We start from the raw sequence: 22,368 nt of genomic DNA, 5'->3' as shown, positions 1-22,368 counted from the left end.
TATCAGCAGCTCAAGATGTACCACAGGGAGACGCTGGGTCTGCAGCAGGCCAGCCTGATGCACCAAGCCAAGGCAAAAGGCAATGCAAGGCTTTCTGAATGAGGGCGAATGAGTAGTCGTCACTTGGCTTTCTGAACTGGAGATATTGACCACTGTCGACTCACTGAGGACTGGTCCAAACCTGTGTTTCGATGGAAAATTGGGCTGGGAAATGTAGCTCTCATAGATTTGTAGATTCTGAGGCCAGAAGGGACCATTGTGATCCCCTCTCCTAGATGGGAGACTGTGGTGCATTGTGGGAGACAGAGTCTGACCGAGAGGCCTGGCATGGAGAGGAGAACGGGAGCGTGAGGAAACAGAACTACATCTCCCAGGAGGTACCACAGCAGCATTTCCAAATCAAAATATTTCAGTTTTGGCTAAAAAAAATCGAAGTTTTCTACACAAAACCCCTCCCCTATATTCTGACCAGCTCTGCTCCCAACTAATGTTCCAAAGTGTCAGCATTAGGGCCTTCAGGAATGTAAAAGTTACTTTTCTGAATATTAATATATTTTCCCATATGACCAGCGACAAAAACCATCAAAGAAAACACTATGTTCTTCCCTTCCTCTGGAACCAATACCTCCCCTACCAGCTTCTCAACCTGGATGTTGCAAACAAGCTGTTACCCAAGGGCTTCAATCATGCTGCCTTTCCTAGAGCGGTAAATGAGAAGTCGGTCTTGACGTGGAAAAGGTTGAGACCCCTTGGTCTACCCACGGCACAGACAATTCACGAACAGGCATTCTTATCTTAGTCAATTAAAAAAATGGGAGAGACACTTTGTGTATTGGACCTGACTCACTAAGATGTGAGCAGTAGCCGTGCTTAGGTGACTAATATAGCCATAAGCCACCAAAGTGTATGCACTGGTAGGCTATTGGACTGTCCTTCTACGGGCCTCGTTCTCCGTTATTATTATCAGGAGTCATTGTGTATTACGGCTGTGCATAGAGGCCTCGGCTGAGATCAGGGCCCCGTTGTGCCAGGCGCTGCACAGACACACAGTGAGAGACAGTCCCTGCCCCAAAGAGCTTGAAATCTAAATGTACAAAGGGAGTATCATTATCCCCCTTTTATGGGAATAATGGGTTGAGACAATGGAGATCTCAGACAGGGAACAACCAGACAAGTGGACTTGCTGCCTCCTGACAGCTGTAGAGCTGATGTTCCAGGGGAGACCGGTGGGTCTAAATGACAGCTCAGGGCACCTCAGAGACTAGTTGAACGTTGTTAGTAAGTGTGGGTTGTATTTGTGTTGGGTTTTTCTAGGTGTTATTAAGTTTTGCTTAGAAGGAGAGATGGGGTACTGGGGAGGGAAGGTCTGTGCCTTTAATGGCTGAGCTTCCCAGACAGAGAGTCTCAGTGGTGCGATGGGAACCTCTTGTAGGTGTTTGCAAAAAGAAAAGGAGTACTTAGCTTATGCTCAAATAAATTGGTTAGTCTCTAAGGTGCCACAAGTACTCCTTTTCTTTTTGCGAATACAGACTAACACGGCTGCTACTCTGAATCTTGTAGGTGTTGTTTTGCACAGCCCGTTTGATTCAGACAGAGAATAAAGCAGATCTGATGCAAGCAACTTAAGCTCTGTATGACCTCTGACCAGCACAGTGACCAGATATACAACCACATTGGGACGTGCAATGGCTCACCATCAAATGGAGGATTTCCGCTTCCATGTGTCTGGATGGCTGACCTGTACCCTGCAAATACTCTTATCCTCATGCCCTTCGCTTCTGCCTCATGCAGAGTTACAAATATCTGCTCCTCTCCGCTGTCTGCAATCTATGGCCCCTGTTGCCGTCCCATCCTGCCCTCAGTGACCCCTCTGAAGTCCTGTTGCCATCAGTGGATTTGCACAGCTGGAACTCACTGCAATTTACTATATAATTCCAAGGCTGATGCATGAGCCTGAATTGAATCCAGCTCCCAGAGCTGAGCTCACTCCACAGAGAGGCAAAGGCACTAACAAGTTATCTGAGTTTCTGTAGTCAGGAGATGGCACTTGGATACCTACAGGGAGCAGATCTGCTGAGCGAAAAAGGACTGCTTTTACAGAGTCATTTCGCAGAGGGGAATTGCCTGCAAAGTGTCTAAGCCTGCTGCAGAAGCCGACTGTAGTAAAACGAACCCACTGGAGATATAGATAGCTGCACCCGTCTCGTTGTTCTTTCAGTCTAATGCAGAAGCCAGCCCTACTTAAGTTCATGCACAGAGATCACAGAGTAGTTACAGGAAGGGCTGAGCGCTGATAGCTTCTCATGTCACCAGTAACACCTGTTGGTAGCTATGCCACTGAATTACCACAGGGCTCATTGATCAGAGGGAGTTTCCTGCTACAATTCATGAGTCACTTTCTTATTCATACATTTGCCAAGACAGAAAATTGGTCTCGTTACGTGGCTTTGAATCCTGCTTGGTTGGTAATTGGGAACATAGGACTGTCCAGTCTGGATCAGATCAGCGGTCCATGTACTCCAGAGGTCTCCAAACTCTGGAGCGTGCCCCCCTAGGGGGGCATGGAGGAACATCTGGGGGGGTGCAGTGGGACCCAGGCCAGCTCCCATGGGGGACAGGGAGAGAGCGCCACGCAGCCCCACTCTGCCCCCAGCTCTGCTCCAGTCCTGCCCCCAACCGCATCCCTGACTCCGGGCCCTGCTCCTAACCCCGTCCCCCAGCCTCAGTGCAGCTCTGCTCCCAGCCCCACGCCAGCCCCCAGCTTTGACCACTGGCTGCGGCTCCGTTCCTGGCCCAGGGCCGAGGCTGGGGGTGAGGCTGGGAGTGGAGCCGGACCAGGCTGCCAGCCCGGCTGCCGGCCCCCACCACAACCCTGCTGTGGCTCCACCCCTGCCCCCAGCCTCGGCCCCTGGCCACAGCCCCGCTCCTGACCCCAGACCCACCAGCTTCCCAGCTGCTGCCCCAGCCTTGGCCCCCTTATCCCATCCACATTCCCCCACTCCCCCGGAGCCGCAGCCCCAGCCCCACTCTTGGCCCTGGTTCTGGGGTGGGGGAGAGGGCACAGACAGAGGTAAAGGGGAGTGTGATCCTCAAAAGTTTGGGGACCGCTGATCTACTCCGTGGTCAGGCTGGGATGTTTCAGAGAGGGGAGTTTGAACCCAGCCCCGAGTGGACAGGTTTGGAATTCCCTCTCTTGCTAATTGACTCCGCTGGTGAGTTTTTAACACCCCACTGAGGTAGGTCAGCATTATCAAGCCTATTTTATGGGTGGGAGACTGAGCCATAAAGAATTAAGACCCAGATCTCAGAAGTATTTAGTATTTTAATGGAAGTTAGGAGCCTAAATACCATTGAGCATCACTGACTTGGTCAAGGAATCTGTGGGCAGAACTACAAATTGAACTCAGATCTCTGAATCTTGAGCACCTTAACCAGAAAACCAGCCTCTTCTTTCACCCTCCGGTTGATTGCAGTTTGTCTAGACTAGGATTTAAAGGTTTGGTCTCAGGATATGCTAGTTAGCACGTTGTAAAATTCCAGTCCAAGTACAGCCAAGACCATGGAGACTGTACAGATGGTAGCTCGTCAAGATGAAGCTGTCAGGCTACAAAATTGTTTAATGAAACTTTTTGTTGATTTGTGTGTGTGAGAATTTTTAATCAAGAAAGTGTTTTATGATGTTTTCATTTTTGACTAAGAAAATGTCACGAGTAGGGTTTTTTTCAATGTAGGAATAGTGTTTAAAAATAATCGTTAATAAATCCCACCATTTGATTAAGCTGATAAGAAATCATTTTTTGGAAAACATTTCTTATTTCAAAAGAGGAAAATACTTTTATTTTAAATGACACATGGATAGAAGGGAGAGAGAGAGAGAAAACAATTTTGGTTAGAAATAGTTACAGTTTTTTAAAAAAATGAAACAAAACCCATTTCCAACATTTTGCAATTTTTTTACTAGGCTTGTCTGAGGCCTTGTTCTTAGGCTAAGGCCTTTGGCTAAGCGGCAGGGGCAGCCATAAGCTGGGAAGCGACCGATCACATCCTCACATCCCAAACCAGGCACACTGAAATAAGGTGCTATTGGGCTGCCAGGAACACAGTCCTGTCCTGATAGTGCCCATCACCACCAGAGAAAGAAACAGATCTTAAGATGGTTAAAGAAAACTTAGTCTGATAGCCTCCGGTCTGGCAAGAAATCACTTCTCAATGTTTGTGGTTGTGAAACCCTCATTTCTGTATCGTTTTATCTTTATGGCCCCCACTTTTCTATTGTTAATCTGTCTGGGTCTCTAATTGTTTCTGTCTGCTGTATAATTTATTTTGCTAGGTGCAAGTTAATGAGGGTAGTGGGATATAATTGGTTAGAGAATTATGTTACAATATGTTCGGATTGGTTAGTTACATTTCAGTAAAATGATTGGTTAAGGTACAGCTGAGAATATTACTATATAAACTGGGGTCAAACAGGAAGTGGGGGGAAGGGAAATTGGAATCATGTTTGCTAAGGGGGGAACCGGGAACAGGGAATAGGGAATGCAGCATCAGAGCTGGGAAGGGGGACGCGGGGTAAAGCAGGGGTTCTCAAACTGGGGGTTGGGACCCATCGGGGGTTGCAAGGTTATTATATGCGGGGGCCCCAAACCCCGCTTTGCCTCCAGCATTTATAATGGTGTTAAATATATTAAAAGGGGGGTTTTAATGTATAAGGAGGGTCGCACTCAGAGACTTGCTATGTGAAAGGGGTCCCCAGTAAAAAAGTTTGAAAGCCACTGGGGTAAAGGCTCTGCGGCGTGGGAGCCGGGCAGGGGGACACGGGGTAAAGGCTCTGCGGCGTGGGAGCCGGGCAGGGGGACACGGGGTAAAGGCTCTGCGGCGTGGGAGCCGGGCGGGGGGACGCGGGGTAAAGGCTCTGCGGTGTTGGAGCTGGGAAGGGAACCCTGGGGAACAGACTCTACCGGCGTATAGAGATAAGCCCGACTGGTGTGAAGGGCCTCTGAATATGCTTGCTTGGAAACGAACCCCAATAAATGTCGCATTGTCTGCCCTTCGGACTTCTGGTCTTCTGCTTTCTGTCTGTGTGACAAGAACCAGGGGAGAGGGTGAAGGGGAAACCCCTCTATCACACCACATTGGTTCTGTTTTACAGGAGATTGCAGCATGAGGGAGCCCTTCCTAAGCCGTCTCTGTCGTGGGAGCACAATTGACACCTTTTGCGAGCAGCAGCCCAAAGAGATCACACAGGAAAGGAAGGCTAAAGGTCGGTGGCGACTCAGGGAACGTTTGTTACGCTGTTGAGGCTTCTGAAGTAGAGACTTTCCAGTAAAGGAGACAGGCCTCAAGCCAAATCATATGAAAACAGTGCACACTGCACAGTGCTGGCAAAACCGAGGGCTAGATTCCCCTCAGAGTAGAAAGGGGCAGGACCTAATCAGAAGATTTTCTTGGTATGGTTAGTTTATTTACAGAAGGTACAAATACCCGTGCCCAGGACTTAGCAGCTATTCCTCAGCCTCTCTGATGAGCTGGCAACATACTAGCTAATTAGTGACCCCAGTTGGATGTAATGGGGCTAAATTAGAAACCGAGCCCAGCTGTGGTGGTGAAGCAGGCAGAACATTACTCACTAGGGCTGGGGACTCAGTAGAGGAGGAAGACCCTGGAGAAAGGAACAAAGCAGGTTCCCCTCCAGGAAAAGCCTGAGGAAGTCAAGTGTAGAGACCCACCTGGAGCAGAATCAGCTCCTGAGGGGTAGCCCTGAATGAAGCCCTACATCGGGGAAGAGAAGAGAGGCCCAGAGGAGGAGAGAACTGAGAGAAGCCCAGGAGGGCTGAAGGACCTTTTGTGTATGTCAACTGGGATGCTGAGTACCCCAGAAGCGGAGCGAACCATTGCATGACTTCGCTGGAGGAGAACACTCTGAGGGTGAGTTGGGAGATGACGCAGGCTGAGAAAGACCATTGCACATCTGTGGGAGAGCCCAGTAGGGGCACCAGAGAGGAGGACCCCATGCAACACTGGGCCAGAGACAAAAGGGCACCCACAAAGCAGAGACATGCTCTTCCAGTCCTGTTTCTTGAACAGAAGAGGTTGCAAATGGTTCACAGGCAATCCTTGCAGAAACACCAGCTAAGGATATGTCTACACTGCAAAAAGAGGTATGTCTTTTAACTCACATTAGCTAACTTGGATTAAAATAGCAGTAAAGACACAGCAACTTGGGTTTTATCTCAGGGTTAGCAGCTCAAGTTCCACCCCCAGCTCCTCTATAGGCTTTAATTTGAGTTGCTGACCCAAGTTAAAAGCCAAATTGATGTGTCTTCACTGCAATTTTAATCTGAGTTAGGTAACCCAGGTTAAGAACCCATAGGGTGACCAGACAGCAAATGTGAAAAATTGGGACAAGGGGTGCAGGGTAATAGGAGCCTATGTAAGAAAAAGACCCAAAAATTGTGACTGTCCTAATAAAATCAGGACATCTGGTCACCCTACGAACACACCTTTTATTTTTCAGTGTAGACATATGCTAAAGCCCTGTCAACAAGGAGCAGCTTTGTCTTTCTGGGAGTTTGTCTTCACTGCAAAGTCAGCTGAAGTTATAACTCAAATGCTGCCCTAACTTGAGTCCTGTCTGCACACACAAGCCCTTAATTCAAATGCAATGTTCCTTGTAGCTCACGTTGTTGTCCCATCGGCGAGTACCACTTGAGTGAGCACAACTCATCAGCTGCTAACACAGCTGCTCTGTAGTGTGGATGCAGGCCAGCACAACTTCAGTGCCACGAGTCCTCCATTGCCTTCCCACAATTCCCCAGTGTGCCCCAAAAGGACAGACAAGTTCTCCAACAATTCACTGGGAAAGAATTCCTAGAGCGGCTCAGCTCACTGGAGAACTATAGGATGTATCCCGAGAAGTTGTAGCACCACATTCAGGTGAGAGCAGAGCCATTGTGGACACGGCAACATGAGTGGTATTTCTGTGGCCTGGGCAGACTCACTGGAGCTAGGCTAACTCAAGAGTACAGCTCTGCAGCTAACTGGTTTCTCAGTTCACTGGCACTCCTGAAATACAAGGAAAAAGATTAGTTTCAGATCAACCCAAAATGAAAATTTTTCAAAATTTTCAGCATACCAAAAAGTCAGAAAAAATTCATCTGGGGTCAAAGAAAAATGGTTCATTTCACCCACAACAAAAATGTTTTGTTTCGATTTTGAGCTTTTATTTTATGTTGAATAAAATTGAAGGAAATTTCAAACTGAAAAGTTGTTTCAAATCAAAATGTTTTCAGAATTTTTTTTAACTGAAACAATTTGGTAAATTCAGCACAATTGCACAAAATGTTTCAGTTGTCCCAAATCTGCATGTTCCATAAAAAACAAAGTTTTGGTCGAAAAATTCCCCCCACCCCCGAATTCTATGTGAGACGAGTCACTCCAGTGCAAATCAGATGAGTTAGCTCTGCAGTGAGGATGTAACCTGTGGACTCTTGCACAAATCTTAACTTCTTAAACCACTCTATGGCCCGTTTCCTTCCTCGGTGCCTTGATTTTACACCTGATAAATGACCCAATGAAAGCCGCTCATCTAAGATGGCCTCAAGAGATGGCCTGGCTACTAATCCTGAGATTCCTGTGTGCATAACGGGAGAAGTTTGCACCTCTTGCCATAACCATACTCCGTGATTTCAGCACTCCTGCCTAAGAAAAATATTGCTATTGAGGCAGCTGACATCAGGCCTGGGTCTCAACAAACCAGCAACACAAAGGAAGATATACAAATGGTCTTTTTTCTGATCGGAGAATGAATCAGAACTTATTGGTTAATGACAGGCAGTGCCGAATATGGAAGAATCTGCTATTTATTTTTTAAAACATGTGTACACGAGTTTATTGCTCACGGGAACAGAGAGATCTGACACCGTGTTTGGTTTTTTAAGGATACCATTTGGCATAGCCAAAGCCCCGGCAGCATTTCAGAGAAAAAACAGTGACACTGAGAAGGTCATAGCGGTCGCAGTGGAAATCAGCTCCACACGAGCTCTCAGTGTGACACTGTGGCTAAGAAGGCCAAAGACATCCTTGGATGTATAAGGAGGGGCATATCAAGTAGGAATAGGTGTTACATCTGTGTGCAACATGAGTGAGACCCTTACTGGTCTGTCCAGCTGTGACATCAACTCTGAAGCTCCTGGCAGGGTTGCCTGGGAGGATTGAACCTGGAATCCTGTGAAGCACCGAGCTTCTGCTGCCTGACCTAAAGGGCTGCTTCGTTAGCCCTGAGGCAGTCGCAGACTCCTAAACCACTAAACCTGGTTCAGCCACTAGAGGGAGACATGGAGGCACACTGGGTTAACCTGCTTTGCACTTAATTTAGTTAGTCAAAAATTTTCTGTCAAAATGTTACTTTTTCCAATGGAAAATGGATTATGTGCAAAACAGACATTTTAATTCAAACTGTTTGGAATTTCATTGAAAAACAAATCTAAAATTGAGTTTAAAACCAAAAAATGTTTGTTTTTTCAGATTTTTTTCTTTGTTTTTATTAACAGATCCATTCTTTTAGAACAGAAATCTTATAACTTAAATAGAGAAACTTAGTGTTACACACAAATACACATTTATAAACTGGCCTATGGAAGTCCCTAAATCTGCATTGACAAGACCTGCTACCAGTCACTTTCCTCAACTTTGTGATCTTGATCACATATTGTGGTTGATGCTTTTCTACTCTTTGTCTTCCTCTTCTATCTTTTCAGTTGCTAGCATCAGTTAAAGTCTTTCATCTCACGTTTAGGTCCAAACTTTGGTTTTTCTTGCATTTTAGTTGTGTAACCTACGTATTAGCTGTCCCACCAAAATGCTGCAAAATGTTAAACTTCAAACACACACACACACAAACACACAGAAAAATATCAATGAAGATAAAAAATGTCTCATTTTCACTATTTTTTTTTCCTGGAGAGGGAGGGGGGACATTGCTGTACAGTTCTATGTAAAATGTTAGCTCAAAAGTGTATGTTTTGCCTTCTGTGTTTGAAAAGCTGTAACAACGATAGGTATTTCGTTTAAATACATTCAGACAACTCTTTTCCGCCATGCCTATAGTTCTTAATTTCTTCCTCCTTCTGATATTGTTTCTGGTGGTGGGTTTGCCAGGTCATGCTGTGACAATGGACATACTCTCCTTGAAAATAGTATTTGGTTTCACTTAAAATGGTTTAAAACTCCCCTGTGAAATAACCACTTTGATTTAAAGAAATCTGTTCCCATTGCAGCAGCGGCTCTGAACGCTCCAGAGACAAGAAACACTTCTTGCTACGTACAAACTGGAAAACACTTTGACAACGACGTTACAATTGGCATTTGGCAGATTTGCACTTTTTAACCCCTGTCAAGCATTTGGAGGATATAGTGGTTTGTGCAACTGAAGCGACAAAATATTAAGACTATTTTGTGTCTGACCACCACAGAGGCGGGTCGAGTTATTTTCCGTATAGGTTTGGTACGTGTTCAGGGCAAAGCCACACATATCTGGGTAGCAGCTAAGCAGAGATGGGGGCTGAGTTTGTTGCAATGGAAAAAAATTTCAACTTCCGCAGCACGTGTGTATATATATAAATATATATATAAACAACCAGCCACTCAACATTGTTTGTGTGCCTTTTGGTAGCATCTATAGAACACAATTGAAATCAGGCCTCCATTGCACTGCATACTGTAGTAGGAAGAGGGCCTGAAACATAAACCTTTGAATCAGAGGCCTGGTTTGAGGCCTGAGGCCTGGGCTAAAGTAGTGGTCCAAGCTTTGCTAATATAAAGCAAAGTCAGGGCTGACAGTGCAGAAACACACATTCCTAAGGGGTGCTAGGCACAACGCACTCACGAAAGCACATTCCAGAAGGGTGGTACCAGAACACCTTGATACCAAAATGGAGTCTCAAAGAGAGTGTCTTTGGCCAGCTGAAGGGATAGTGAAAAGTCCGGCCACTAACTGAGCTGTATCCCTTGTCACAGGCATACATGCACTGAGTGTACTTGTAGCAATCATAAGGTACCTATACAGTGCTTCATCAACAATAAACCAGGCTGGGTGCCTTCATACCTTAACGGATCTTGTGGTCATTGGGAGGTTTGCTCGAGGTCTGCTCTGCCAGCTGTCTGCACGGAGCTGGGATGGCAAACAGAGAGAACACACACACACAGCCAAATATCTGACGACACATACTGTACAAATACATCGTAAGAGACAGCCCGTGCCCCAAAAAGCTTCCAATCTGAATGGGAAGGAGAAATGAAGGACTGAGGCCCAGAGATTTAAGTGACTTGCCCAAAGTCACTTAGTGAGTCTGTGTCACAGAGCTGGGATTTGAACCCCCAACTCACAAGTTGTTCCTTATCCACAAGAGCATCCTTGCTCACTAAGGTTTTCAGAGCTTATGCAAGGTAGCCTACATACGCTCCAACTCTATACCTGTGAGCCCGGTCCCTGTGCATTGCGAACTCTTTGGAACTTGTGCACAGACCCCGGACTCTCAAGTTACCCCTAGCAAAATCCAGCATAGCAGCCTCTGGGACAGAGACTGGAAGGAAGAAATCAGCCGTGATGTGCCATCTACCCAACGCCGTCTCTTTTCACAGGAAGCATCTGTACAAGAGCTTGACGATCCCAAAGCTGTGGGAAAGGGAGAGGGGGCAGGTCTGGATTGGGCTGCTCCCAGCAGGTCTGGGAAATACCCGTTGTAATTTTATTTCCACACTCTTTCTCAATTTTTATGCAGCAAAAAATGTTTGCCCCCCCCCCACAGCTCGCAGAGCTGCAGTTTACAGGAAAGCATGGGGGCGTCTGGAAGCCAATCAATTCAATGCCTCCCAGCTCTGCAAGTGCAAATGCCTTGATTGAAATGACGCGATCGGTTCAGTCCTTAGCCTTAAACAGCAAAGGGAATCCACAGAGCGGTGATAGGCAAAGAAATTCAACAGCTTCTGATAGATAAGACTTCCTGGCTTTGGATGTGGTGTTCATTTTGTTTTATGCACAATAGGTGGTTCTCCTGATTCACAGCCCTGCTTACTGGCGTGCTCTCTTCTCGGGCTGTACATGCCATGGCTGGGGACGTCGTCTATGCTGACTTAGACATCCCGGGAGCCCGCTTACCTCGTTCATCTCAACCCCACAGTGAGTGTGTTCTTACTTCCTACTTTTGTGCTAAGACTGGGATTTTCAGGTACATCTCCCGGTGTCTAACTGGAGAGGAGTGTACAGAGATGGGGTCCAGAACAGAGACACTAGTTTGTGTAATATAGAGTCATAGAAATGTAGGAGTAGAAGGGACCTTGCTGGGTCATGTGGTCCATCCCCCCATGCTGGACAGGACCAAATCTGGGCCTTGGGTCTAGCCGAGTAAATGACTATTTATTAGTTGATATGTATAGTACAGTATATTTTAAACTTTGTACTGTGTCAATGTAAATGTCTCCCAGGCCACTTCAGAACTAACTTTAGTCCTAGCACAGAAAGACAAGCAGAGTATAGCTTTGTCAGAGTATCCTTAATGCTTATTTTAGTTTATTATTTACAGACTTGGGGTGGAAACAAGTTAATGCTGTAGGTGACAATGTTTCCTGCCGAGTGTCTCTAGAATAATGGGGTACGTAAAGGCTGGCACGGATTCACAGGGTCTAGTCTGTGCCCCTTCAGCGTCCCAAACCCCCAGGGTTCACGCAGTGCCACAGCGGTCCATGGACCCCAAGACTAGGTCTTTGGGCACACGTGATCCCTGCCAAAAATCCAGCCAAGCCAGAGCCCTGTGGGTGGCTTGTTCTGTATCCGTCCAAGGGCACAATGCGCTCAGGGAGTATTTGCAGTGATGCAGGCAGCCTTTTCCGAACACGGTAATCATTTATTAGTCACCTGGCTACAGACTCTGAACATCCTTGGGTTGGCAAAGAAGCAAAAGTTACATCATCATCCATCCTGGCCAAGCCAGTGCTATGAACCAGCCAAGCTGCAATGGATTTCATCTCTGGCTCTCTCTCTGTCCCTTTGTCCTCCCCAGGGGAGAGCTTCTTAGTCCCTGCATAGAGAAGTCCCTATTCCATCCACCGAGCACCATTTTCCCTTTTGTTCTCCAGCTCTGTTCACGTCTCACCTGATGAAGTTTCCTGCTCTTAGGCATTGATGGTTCAGTCCTTGGGACTTCTCTCCGAACCGTCTGTTGATCTGGGTCGGTTTCAGCCAGTGCATTAAGGACCCAATTCATGCCAGCCAGGCAGCGAGGTGACACACACACCCATGTCTCCTTCACTTTTCCAGGAGCAATGTTAATTCCCCTCCTGCCGACACGTTGGTGGCAATGCAAAGTTCAGAGGAAAACTGAGGCATGCATAGGAATCATGAAAATATTACAGATTTTTCCCACTTTGTCACAGAAGGGATGAAAAAAAGCTTCCACGGTTGAGTTTGGGGAGAATGAGTGAGAATGAGCATTGAGATTCGGGATGCTCAGAGAGTGAATTTAAATGTATTATTTCAGAAAGCAGGGCAAAGACTCTGCTCTCATTTAAACCAGTGTAAACCCAGACTAACTAGTTCTGGAGTCACTGTGAATTGACATCACGGTCACTGAGATCAGGATCCAACCCCGACTCCATTGACTGCAGTGAGGTCACTCCGGATTTACAGCAGGGTCAGTGAGATCAGAATTTAGCCCTGAATACTTCAGATAAGAAGCTTACATTTGCAACAGAAAGAACAGGAGTACTTGTGGCACCTTAGAGACTAACAAATTTATTTGAGCATAAGCTTTCGTGAGCTACAGCTCACTTCATCGGATGCCATATCAGCATGGAGTAGAGCGCCAGAATTACTTCTTGTGTCTTGCTTACAACGCTCCTGTTAATACATCCCAGCACGATGTTAGGGGTGGGGTTTTTGTTGTTTGTTTGTTTGTTTTTTGCAACAGTGTTAAACTGCTTACTGAGGCTAGGTCTGAAATAAATAAAAATCCCTAGATCTTACCTGGGGCTTTTCACCCCTAGATTTCAAAGTGCTTTACAATGGTCAGTATCATTATCCCTGTTTTACACATGAGGAAACTGAGGCACAGAGCAAGAAAATGACTTGCCTGGCATCACCCAGGTGGTCAGTGCGGTAGCTGGGAAAGAACCGTGGTTTCCTGCATCCCACTCCACCGGTCCATCCACTAGGCCGATAAAACAAAATGAAAGTGACCTTGGTTTAAAGACACCCCCTCCATGTTCTCTCTCAGCAGTTGATTTCCTCTCCCGGGGCCAGGGCATTACATTTATTCACTCTGACATTTTCGCCAACTGCTGGCAGCCCCCAGGGCTCTGATCTCGTTTAATCAATTATGTCCCCATCCAATTTTGGTGTCGTCTGCTGATTTGATGTACGATGTTAATCAGCTGTGATAAGGGCACAGGTAGAGCTGTTTAGTTTTGGTGTTCGTTGCCATAATCTTGTTTTCTGGACTGTTAAATGTAAGACGCCTGGCTGGGGTGTGAAGGGGTTTCGAGAAGGAGGATCTTGAAAAGCAAGAGACACCCTCTGTTGTTTCTCTCACAACGACTCTATTTTTGCTCTTTGTGGTTTTCTTTGGTCTCGGATAAAAACCTTACCCCTTTGGCTGAGAGGTAGCCATATTCACAGCCTGCCAGGCCAGCTTTCCTCTGCTTGAGCCCAAAGAAACAGCTGTCGTGCCTCTGTCCCTCTCCAGGGATTCACACAGATCAACACCTTGATTCAGCTGCGTCTCACTACAGTGGCCAACCCTCCAGGATTGTCCCGCAGTCTCCAGGAATCACAGATTAAATCTTAGGTCATGTGATGAAACCTCCAGGAATAAGTCCAACCAAAACTGGCAACTCTAAGAGTGCCAGAAAGGGGGGGGGCTAGAGGGCCATAAGGGCGAGCGACAGGGCAGGGAGCAGAGAGGAGTGAGCGGGGGACGGGGTCTTGGGAGGAAGAGGCAGCGCAGGAGCAGGGCCTCGGGGGAAGACCCAACACGCCGCTGGCTGGTCGTAGGCTCACACCAAGGGTCAGGGACAGACACGTTCTCCCACAATATGCTGCAGAACAATTGCTATTGTTTTACTACTTCATGATAACATTAGGGGCTGCATAATTCTGCCTAGGCAGTTTCAGGGATGCTCTTAAAAGGGACATTCGCTGACGGACAGCTGTATGGTAGCCCCCAGAATCATGATTTATTTATCGTTCGATGAGCCAAGGTAGGGTGGTCTGGTGGCTAAGATGCTGGACTGTGATTCTAAAGATCTGAACTTGGTCTGCCGTAGACTTCCTGCGTGATCACGGGCAAGCCGCTCCAATCTCTGTGGACCTGAGTTCCCAGCTGTAAAATCAAGGTGTCAGTACTTGTCTACTACACAGGAGTACTGCGAGCAGTCGCGGGGAGCGTATTTGCTGGTGCAGTATAGATTGGCACGCCATCCTCTTGCATGGGTTTCTGGACAAGCTTTTAAAGAGAATAACAAGGAGTCTGGTGGCCCCTTAAAGACTAACAGTTTTATTTGGGCATACGCTTTCGTGGGTAAAAACCCACTTCTTCAGATGCAGTCTCCATGCATCTGAAGAAGTGGGTTTTTTACCCACCAAAGCTTATGCCCAATTAAATCTGTTAGTCTTTAAGGTGCCACCGGACTCCTTGCTGTTTTTGTAGATACAGACTAACACAGCTACCCCTCTGACACTTGTCTAAAAGAGAATGTAAATCATCAAGTAATTCCAATATTTCCTTTTTTATTATAATTTCCCCAAATACTGAATTGGCCAGAATTCCATCAGTGTCCACACTGGCATCAACTTGTCTTGAAGATCGGAGCTGCTGGGTACGTTGTCCTGCTGATGACAGTCATAGTGCTGAGTGTTTGGGGTAAGTTGCTCCACGCCCGTTATTCACTCTCAAGCATAACACAGGCAGTCAGATCACAGTAATACCTACCGTTAAGGCATTTCTATTACAAGGGACATTTTTGGAGTCTTATAATTTCCCACAGTTTTCACATTTTGAGCTGAATTTTCCCCTGGTCATTCTTAGCAATATTTTTTAAAAAGTTTGAGCAAAAGTAGCTCAGATGTTCTTGGATATGACAAAAGTGGGGAGGGGAAAATAAGCTTGTGGCTTTTTTTTTTCTTTTTGAACAGTTGTGTGACAGGGTGTTTGCCACAGAAATGAGTTGGGGAACAAGAGAACCAGCTCCCCTAGGAATTGGGCAGCCCAGAACTGAGGCATTCTATTTTATTGCAATTTATGTTTTATTTGTAAAATTAGTTAAAAGAGCTCCTCTTCGAAGCAGCAGTTGTTTTTAATGTCCTAGAAAAAAGATTTCCGGCTAACACAAGGCATTGAAACAAACTTGCTATTGTAGTTCGTAATCAGGGCTTTTCTGATTTTCTTGCTCAATGTGTCAAATGGTTTCATAACATCAAACAGGAGACACATCCAACAAGGAAATAAGATAAGCGCTCAAGGTGTTTGAGACCGCCGGTAGCTGCTGCTTTTAATAATTTTAAAAAGCAAATGAAATGAAAAGAAATTGAAAAATAGAACCAAATATAAAAACTCAATAAACAATTTAATGATAAACTTAATAAAAATAAAAATTTGATTTCAAAATTTTGAAATATTTCAGCATTTCATTTTGAAATTTTCCAATGCAATTGTTTTGATTTGATTTTTTTTTTAAATTTCCACTCCGCAGAAAATTGTGAAATTTCTACTTTTTGTTCCAAACAATTTTGGAATGAAAATGTCATCACAATGCAGTGACACAGAAATTTGAATATTGACCCACTCTACTCATCAGTTTGGGGGAGACATTTAAAAGTTCTAAGCCTTGAACATCCGGTTCACCAACGTTCCTTTCTGTGATTCCTTAACATTTTGATTTGGGGAAATTTGAAGGATTTGTTGTTGCTGTTTTTTTAATAGTTCAGTTATCATGCACAGTGATTTTCGTTATACTAGGAGGATGATTTTTAACAGCAGATCTGCTCCCTTAGCACTTTGCTTGTAGATAGAATTTAAATGGAATTTCTCTGATGCCGACATGGAGGGTTTTCCCAGTTTAACTAAAGGTGTGAATTTAAACGAATTTAGTTTAGATAATTTAGTTTAGAATTTAGTTTAGATAAGCTATTACCAGCAGGAGAGTGGGGTGGGAGGAGGTATTGTTTCATGGTCTCTGTGTATATAATGTCTTCTGCAGTTTCCACAGTATGCATCCGATGAAGTGAGCTGTAGCTCACGAAAGCTCATGCTCAAATAAATGCGTTAGTCTCTAAGGTGCCACAAGTCCTCCTTTTCTTTTTGCGAATACAGACTAACACGGCTGCTACTCTGAAACCTTTAGTTAAATCGACACAACCCCAGTTGTTGACCCTCTTATTTTGGCTTAACGTGACTGGGAGCAGATTTAAGCAAAACTGAAATAAGGGCATTGCTAAGAGTGTTAGTGATGATCATGCAATATTCAGGCCGGTCTATTTGCCTGAAGTAGGAGTCGAGGCAGTCTTCAAGTGTACGCTTGTTTATTACACTCCCACTCTATCCAGAAACACTTTAGCTTTATCGCTTCTCTCTCTTTTCACCCCGTCTGCGTGTGGGCAGATGTAACACACAGTGTCTTTGTTCACACATATTAGTAAGAATATAAAAATATCAAAAGGCAAATGGGCAAACAACTCAAGACCCCACATTCTATCTCAGGCAAATATACGGGCCTGAATACTTCATTATCATCACTAAAAGAAAAGGAGGACTTGTGGCACCTTAGAGACTAACCAATTTATTTGAACATGAGCTTTCGTGAGCTACAGCTCACTTCATCGGATGCATCAAATAAATTGGTTAGTCTCTAAGGTGCCACAAGTCCTCCTTTTCTTTTTGCGAATACAGACTAACACGGCTGTTACTCTGAAACCTAACATTATCATCACTAACACTCCTAACAGGCATCCCCACTAATTAAACCAGTGCAAGTTTGTGTGTGGACAAGGCGTGTATAATCCGTAAGCAGGACCCTCCACCCCTAACTGCCCCCCCAGGACCCCACACCCTATCCAACCCCCCTGCTCCCTGTCCCCTGACTGCCCCGACGCCTATCCACACACCCTCCCCCCCCCGGGACTCCCACGCCTATCCAACCCCCCCCGTTCCCTGTCCCCTGATTGCCTCTTGGGACCCCCTGTCCCTTATCCAAACCCCCCCTACCCCGCTCCCTGCCCCCTTACCATGCCACTCACCACAGCAGGAGCTCGCAGCCCCACCGCCCGGGGCCCGGCCAGAGCGCTGGTGGTGCAGTGAGGTGAGGCTGCGGGGGAGGGGGAACAACGGAGCAGGGGCCGGGGGCTAGCCTCCTTGGCCGGGTGCTCAAGGGCCGGGCAGGACGGTCCCACGGGCCAGATGTGGCCCCGGGCCGTAATTTGCCCACCTCTGGCCTAGAGCGCTTCCCACATAAATATCCATTCACCCAGCTCCCCGGCTCAGTGACGGCGGGAGATAGAAGCAGGTGCTGAAGAGGTGAGGCCTGAAATCAGGAGTGATCCAGCCAACCCAGGAAACTGAACGGCTCTGGTGCTGAGTGCAAGAGGCAGCTCTGCAAGATGCGGCCCCCCTTGCTTCTCACACACTGCCTACCATCCACCCCCTTCAGTGAATCAAAGGCCACCCCGCATCCCTGTCACAGGCACCATCTAATCTGTGCACTGAATAAGGCCAGGGTTCTGTGTGGACAGCCTGCGTATCATAGACTCATAGACTATCAGGGTTGGAAGGGACCTCAGGAGGTCATCTAGTCCAACCCCTTGCTCAAAGCAGGACCAATCCCCAATTTTTGCCCCAGATCCCAAATGGCCCCCTCAAGGATTGAACTCACAACCCTGGGTTTAGCAGGCCAATGCTCAAACCACTGAGCTATCCCTCCCCCCCTCATACTAACACAGATGCACCAGGGAGGCAGAGGTGAAGTTGCACAAGCAAGCTTCGCCCAGACATTTGCCTAACTTTGGAGCGCTGCCCTCTGCAACCTCCGTGGTCTTTGAACATAGAAAAAGCTAGGGAATTGTAGGGATTTTCTTGCTCGTTTTCACGCCTGTCACACTTGCCAGTGAACAACTTGCTCATTCTCAAAGGCAGGATAAAATGAAACAGACGGGATCCCAGTGCATGAAGTCACCCGAGCTGCTCATGAAGGCCTTGCCTTTGTTACACAGACAGGAAAAGTGAGAAGGAGCTGAACGGTTGTAGCGAAGGAGATGCCCAGTCTATCCATTTCTTTCAGTCCCCCCCCCCCCGTCTCTTTCCCTGGTACAGTCACTAGACGCTGCTGAAGGAGGTGTAATTTACAGACCCGCATTCGTAATGTTTTAAAGCACAGAAAGCAACGTTCATTCACATGGATGTTGTGCTGAAGTTTTTCAGGGCTCCTCGGGGCGTGGACTGGCTCCCGAAGGCGATGTGGTCTCCGAGAGACCCAGAAACGAAAGTAAATGTGTCGGCAGCGTGGAGAAATTGTCTCACCTGAAACAGCACCTGTGTGACCCACCCCAAAGCAGCTCAACAGGTAACCTCACAAGCGTTGACTTTCATTTTTCTGGGTAGCTGCATCTTCAGCGGTTTGTTATTTAACCTGTTTTCCCCCAGGCTGTTTGTGGGACCTGCTTTTAGCCATTCGCTCCCCGGCCCAGAGACCCTGTACTGGTACGAGAGCTTGGAGGGGAATGGAAAGTTCTGTTCCATGGGAGATTCCAACCCTTGGGAATTTTTTTTTTTTCATCCGACTCAGAACCAAGAGCGGAAGTCTTGACGTTTCCTGGGAAACGAAAATGCCAAACAATTTTGATCCAGGACCGTGGCAATATTTCGGTTTGATAATGTCAAACACACACCGCCCCCCCCCCCGAGGCTCCACCCTCGCTCTCTCTCGTCCTGTCCCCACTCCACCCTCTCCCCGATGCCCCCGCCCGCTCACCATTCTCCACCCTCCTCCAAGCCCCTCCCTGACCTGCCAAACAGCTGGTCAGCAGCTACAAACAACTCCTGCTCACACTGGAATGCGTTACCTAGGGAGGTGGTGGAATCTCCTTCCTTAGAAGTTTTTAAGGTCAGGCTTGACAAAGCCCTGGCTGGGATGATTTAATTGGGGATCGATCCTGCTTTGAGCAGGGGGTTGGACTAGATACCTCCTGAGGTCTCTTCCAACCCTGATATTCTATGATTCTATGATTCATTAATGATGCTTTTTCCCTTCCAGAAGGCTCCAGCTGCGTACTTTGCCCCCGGGACTGGCTGCCGTACAAGGGAAAATGTTACTGGGTGTCTAAAGAAACTAGAATGTGGAACAGCAGCCGTGATGACTGCTTAACGAAGAGCTCTCGTTTACTGGTGACCCAGGACCAGGAGGAGATGGTAAAGTGAATTTTCTTGCAGGATATTGGAGCACTGCGCCGTAATAAACCAAATGTGGGAAAATGTAGTTCCAACCCCACCGGTAAGCTAGCGGATATTTTGTTTGAAGGTCAGCGGCTGGGAGTGCCAAGATCCCAAGTGCGGTATGCACGGTTGCCCGTTTGGGTAATATTTAAAAACCTGACACTCCTGCAGGAGTGCTGGAACCTCCCTGCCCCGCCTCTTCCCCCCCGAGGCCCTGCCCCTGCCCGACCTCTTCCTCTGAGGCCCCACCCCCGTCCACTCCTCTACCCCCATATCCCCCGTTGCTCGCTGCTTTTCCCCTCCCACCCCCCTGCCCGGGTCAGGAGGGACTTGTCTATGGAGCTGGGGATGGGAGCTGCAGCCGCCTAACGATGATAGGAGACAGACCAGGCTGATTAGGGGCTGGCGCGGGTGATGATCCCCGCCTCCCCTGTTCACAGTAACTGGACTTTGGTTGTCCAGTCGGTAGATCTGACCGGACACAGTCAGATCCCCTTTTCCACCAGACTTTCCCATCAAAAACCAGGCACCTGGCCACCCGAACGGCATGTTGTGTTGCGTTGGATTTTTATTGCCCTTGGATTAACACTGAAGCAGACTTCAGAGAATTAAAGCACCATTTATTCACCCAGATGCCTGTCTCGTCCACTTTACAGGATTACATACAGACGATCACAACCGAGAAAAATTCTCTTTGGATTGGATTAAACTTTAAATCTCCCGAGAGGACGTGGATGTGGGTAGATGGCTCCCCCTTCAATAGAGACCTGTGAGTTTCCTAATGTTTTTCCTATTTGTGTTTGCAAACAATCTTACTGCCTCGTTTGCGGATTCAGAAGCCAAAAATGTGACACTTCACCTCCTTTGAAATTATTACCGTATGGGAAAGCCCAAGCTTTCAAAACCCTAAGTCAGGTCCCCAAAATGGTGAGATTTGCTTAAAAATCATGAGTAGTGGGGGTTTTTTTTAATGCATTTAGGGTTCTTTGTCTTTGTCTTCTGGTTTTCGGGGTCATGTTTTCAATCAAAAGGACGGGTAGAAACTTTGTTTTTTAAAAGGCAAGCTGAGATTCTCTCATAATCACCTGACTCCAAGAGCTGGAACTTAAAGAAAAGCACAAAATAGCATGAGGCTGGCCGTAAAACTGCAAGTGCTCATAGTGCTGCAGAAGGGAAGGTCACAACATGTGTCAATGGAAAGGCTTGGGGGTTTGTGTGTATTTCAGGTGTCGCAATAACCAGAGAGCCAGGTTCAGCATAACCTGATGTTCAGGTGAGAGCAAGGCATCTCTTCTAAAACAGTTTGGTTTGAGCCACACTGGCAGATTCTAGGAATTTCAGTTAAAGCCCTGGTCATCCGGACCTGAAAGATGTCCCTTCCCAGATGATCAAGGACGTGCGTCTGTGTGCAGCTAACGAGGCCTAGCGGGCACTTGAAAGTTGTAACACTATCACTGCATCAGTTAGGGGAGGTGAATTTTTACTGGTATAATTATACCATTATAAGGAGGGAGTTCTCCCATCAGCATAGTTAATCCACGTCCCTGAGAGGTGGCGGGCAGGTGGACAGAAGAATTGTTTTCTGAACCTTGCGCTGGCTGCACCAGGAGTTAGGTCAGGTTAGCTACGTCTCTCGGGGGTGTGGATTGTTCACACCCCTGTTAGACCTAGCTGTACCAATATAAGTCCCTAGTGTAGGCCAGCATCTAGGCTCCTAACTCCCATGGATTTCAGTATTTAGATAGAAGGGATTAGGCCCTAACTTCCATTGAAATCGGTGGTAGTTCGGAGCCTAACTACCTTTGAGGATCTAGGTCTGAGTGACTTGACAAAGGCCATGCAGGGAAATCTGTGGCAGAGGCTAGAACCAAGTGCTGATCTCCTGGGGCTCAGCCCAGTGCATTAACAATAAGGCCAGCCTTCCCTTTGAAATGGTTGGGGGGAGAAAGTGACAGCGTCCTGCCCCACGGCACCACTACAGACCCAACTCCCTGCAAAGTCTAAACACATCGGCAATGACTGACTCTTTGATTCCACAGCGCAGGGAAACCCGGTGGAAGGGACTGCGGGGTGTTAAAAAGAAACCAGATTGCATTGGAAACCTGCAGCGCTGAATTAAAATGGATCTGCCAGAAAGACGCGCTCCTGATCTAAGCAAGGCCGTTGCAGAACTGACAGAGGAGAGGGCTTCTGTCTGGGTCTGCCCCAAGAAGATTATTGTAAGGGCTTTGTAACTTCCGTTGTTCCACTGTTTGATGCATCTGGGGCAGGATCCCAGCTGATGTAAATCAGCACGGCCTCGTTGGCAGAGCTGTGGGCCAGGTTACACAAGATGGGGATGCTGCTGACACTGAGGTGGCCCCCGATGGTTGATTCACTGCTTCAGCTACATGTTCTCCTGCACGGCTCTTTCCCCACCCTGCTTCTCTCTCTCGCTGAGATTCGTGGTGGGGACTGGACCCTGCCGTCAACCTGGGTTGTTTAAACCTGGTGCTCACGAAACGCCTCTGAGCAGGATTAGGTGGTATGGTGCGTACTGGAGGAGGAGGAGGCCCTGAACCATGAGGCCCTGAACCATAAGCCCATGTACCAGAGGTCTGGTATGAGGCCTGGGCTAAAGTGGTCAAAACTTTGCTGACATGAAGCAAAACCAGGTTGTAAGCAAGAGGCAGGCCCTGCTCACGCAGACACATTCCAGGGTGGTACCCGAACACCTCGATACCAGCACATTGCCCACAGATCTCAGGAACCCACTGACCCATCTTAAGGACAAAGTCAGATAACAACATGATGAACACAGGTGTTTGGTTCAAACCAACCCGTACAAGGTAACGGGTGGCCCCTGGATATGTCAGTGGGTGGCACCCTGATCCATCAGAAGTGATACATAGCTTGT

At 47.2% G+C, this 22,368-nt stretch overlaps 1 protein-coding gene across 1 annotated transcript; it reads left to right on the top strand.

Moving 5' to 3' along the window:
* The first annotated feature begins 5,160 nt into the window (after nt 1-5,160).
* Nucleotides 5,161-21,626, top strand: LOC141998070 (killer cell lectin-like receptor subfamily B member 1B allele C). The gene is made up of 7 exons (XM_074970706.1): nt 5,161-5,260; nt 11,063-11,176; nt 14,814-14,912; nt 18,454-18,603; nt 19,294-19,448; nt 20,129-20,241; nt 21,512-21,626. The coding sequence occupies exons 1-7, from the start codon at nt 5,161-5,163 to the stop codon at nt 21,624-21,626; spliced, it is 846 nt and encodes a 281-aa protein (XP_074826807.1).
* The last annotated feature ends 742 nt before the right edge of the window (nt 21,627-22,368 follow it).

Source organism: Natator depressus, chromosome 14 (assembly GCF_965152275.1).
Source record: "Natator depressus isolate rNatDep1 chromosome 14, rNatDep2.hap1, whole genome shotgun sequence".
Taxonomy (NCBI): domain Eukaryota; kingdom Metazoa; phylum Chordata; order Testudines; family Cheloniidae; genus Natator; species Natator depressus.
This window is presented reverse-complemented; position numbering and strand designations above follow the sequence as displayed.

What these genes read in the sequence shown, in the direction of transcription:
- LOC141998070 (XM_074970706.1), top strand. Translation starts at nt 5,161, where the DNA reads ATGAGGGAGCCCTTCCTAAGCCGTCTCTGTCGTGGGAGCACAATTGAC. An exon ending in TCGTTCATCTCAACCCCACA is followed by an intron (nt 11,177 to 14,813) that starts GTGAGTGTGTTC and finishes TGAATTGGCCAG; the next exon opens with AATTCCATCAGTGTCCACAC. An exon ending in ACCCCAAAGCAGCTCAACAG is followed by an intron (nt 18,604 to 19,293) that starts GTAACCTCACAA and finishes TTTCCCTTCCAG; the next exon opens with AAGGCTCCAGCTGCGTACTT.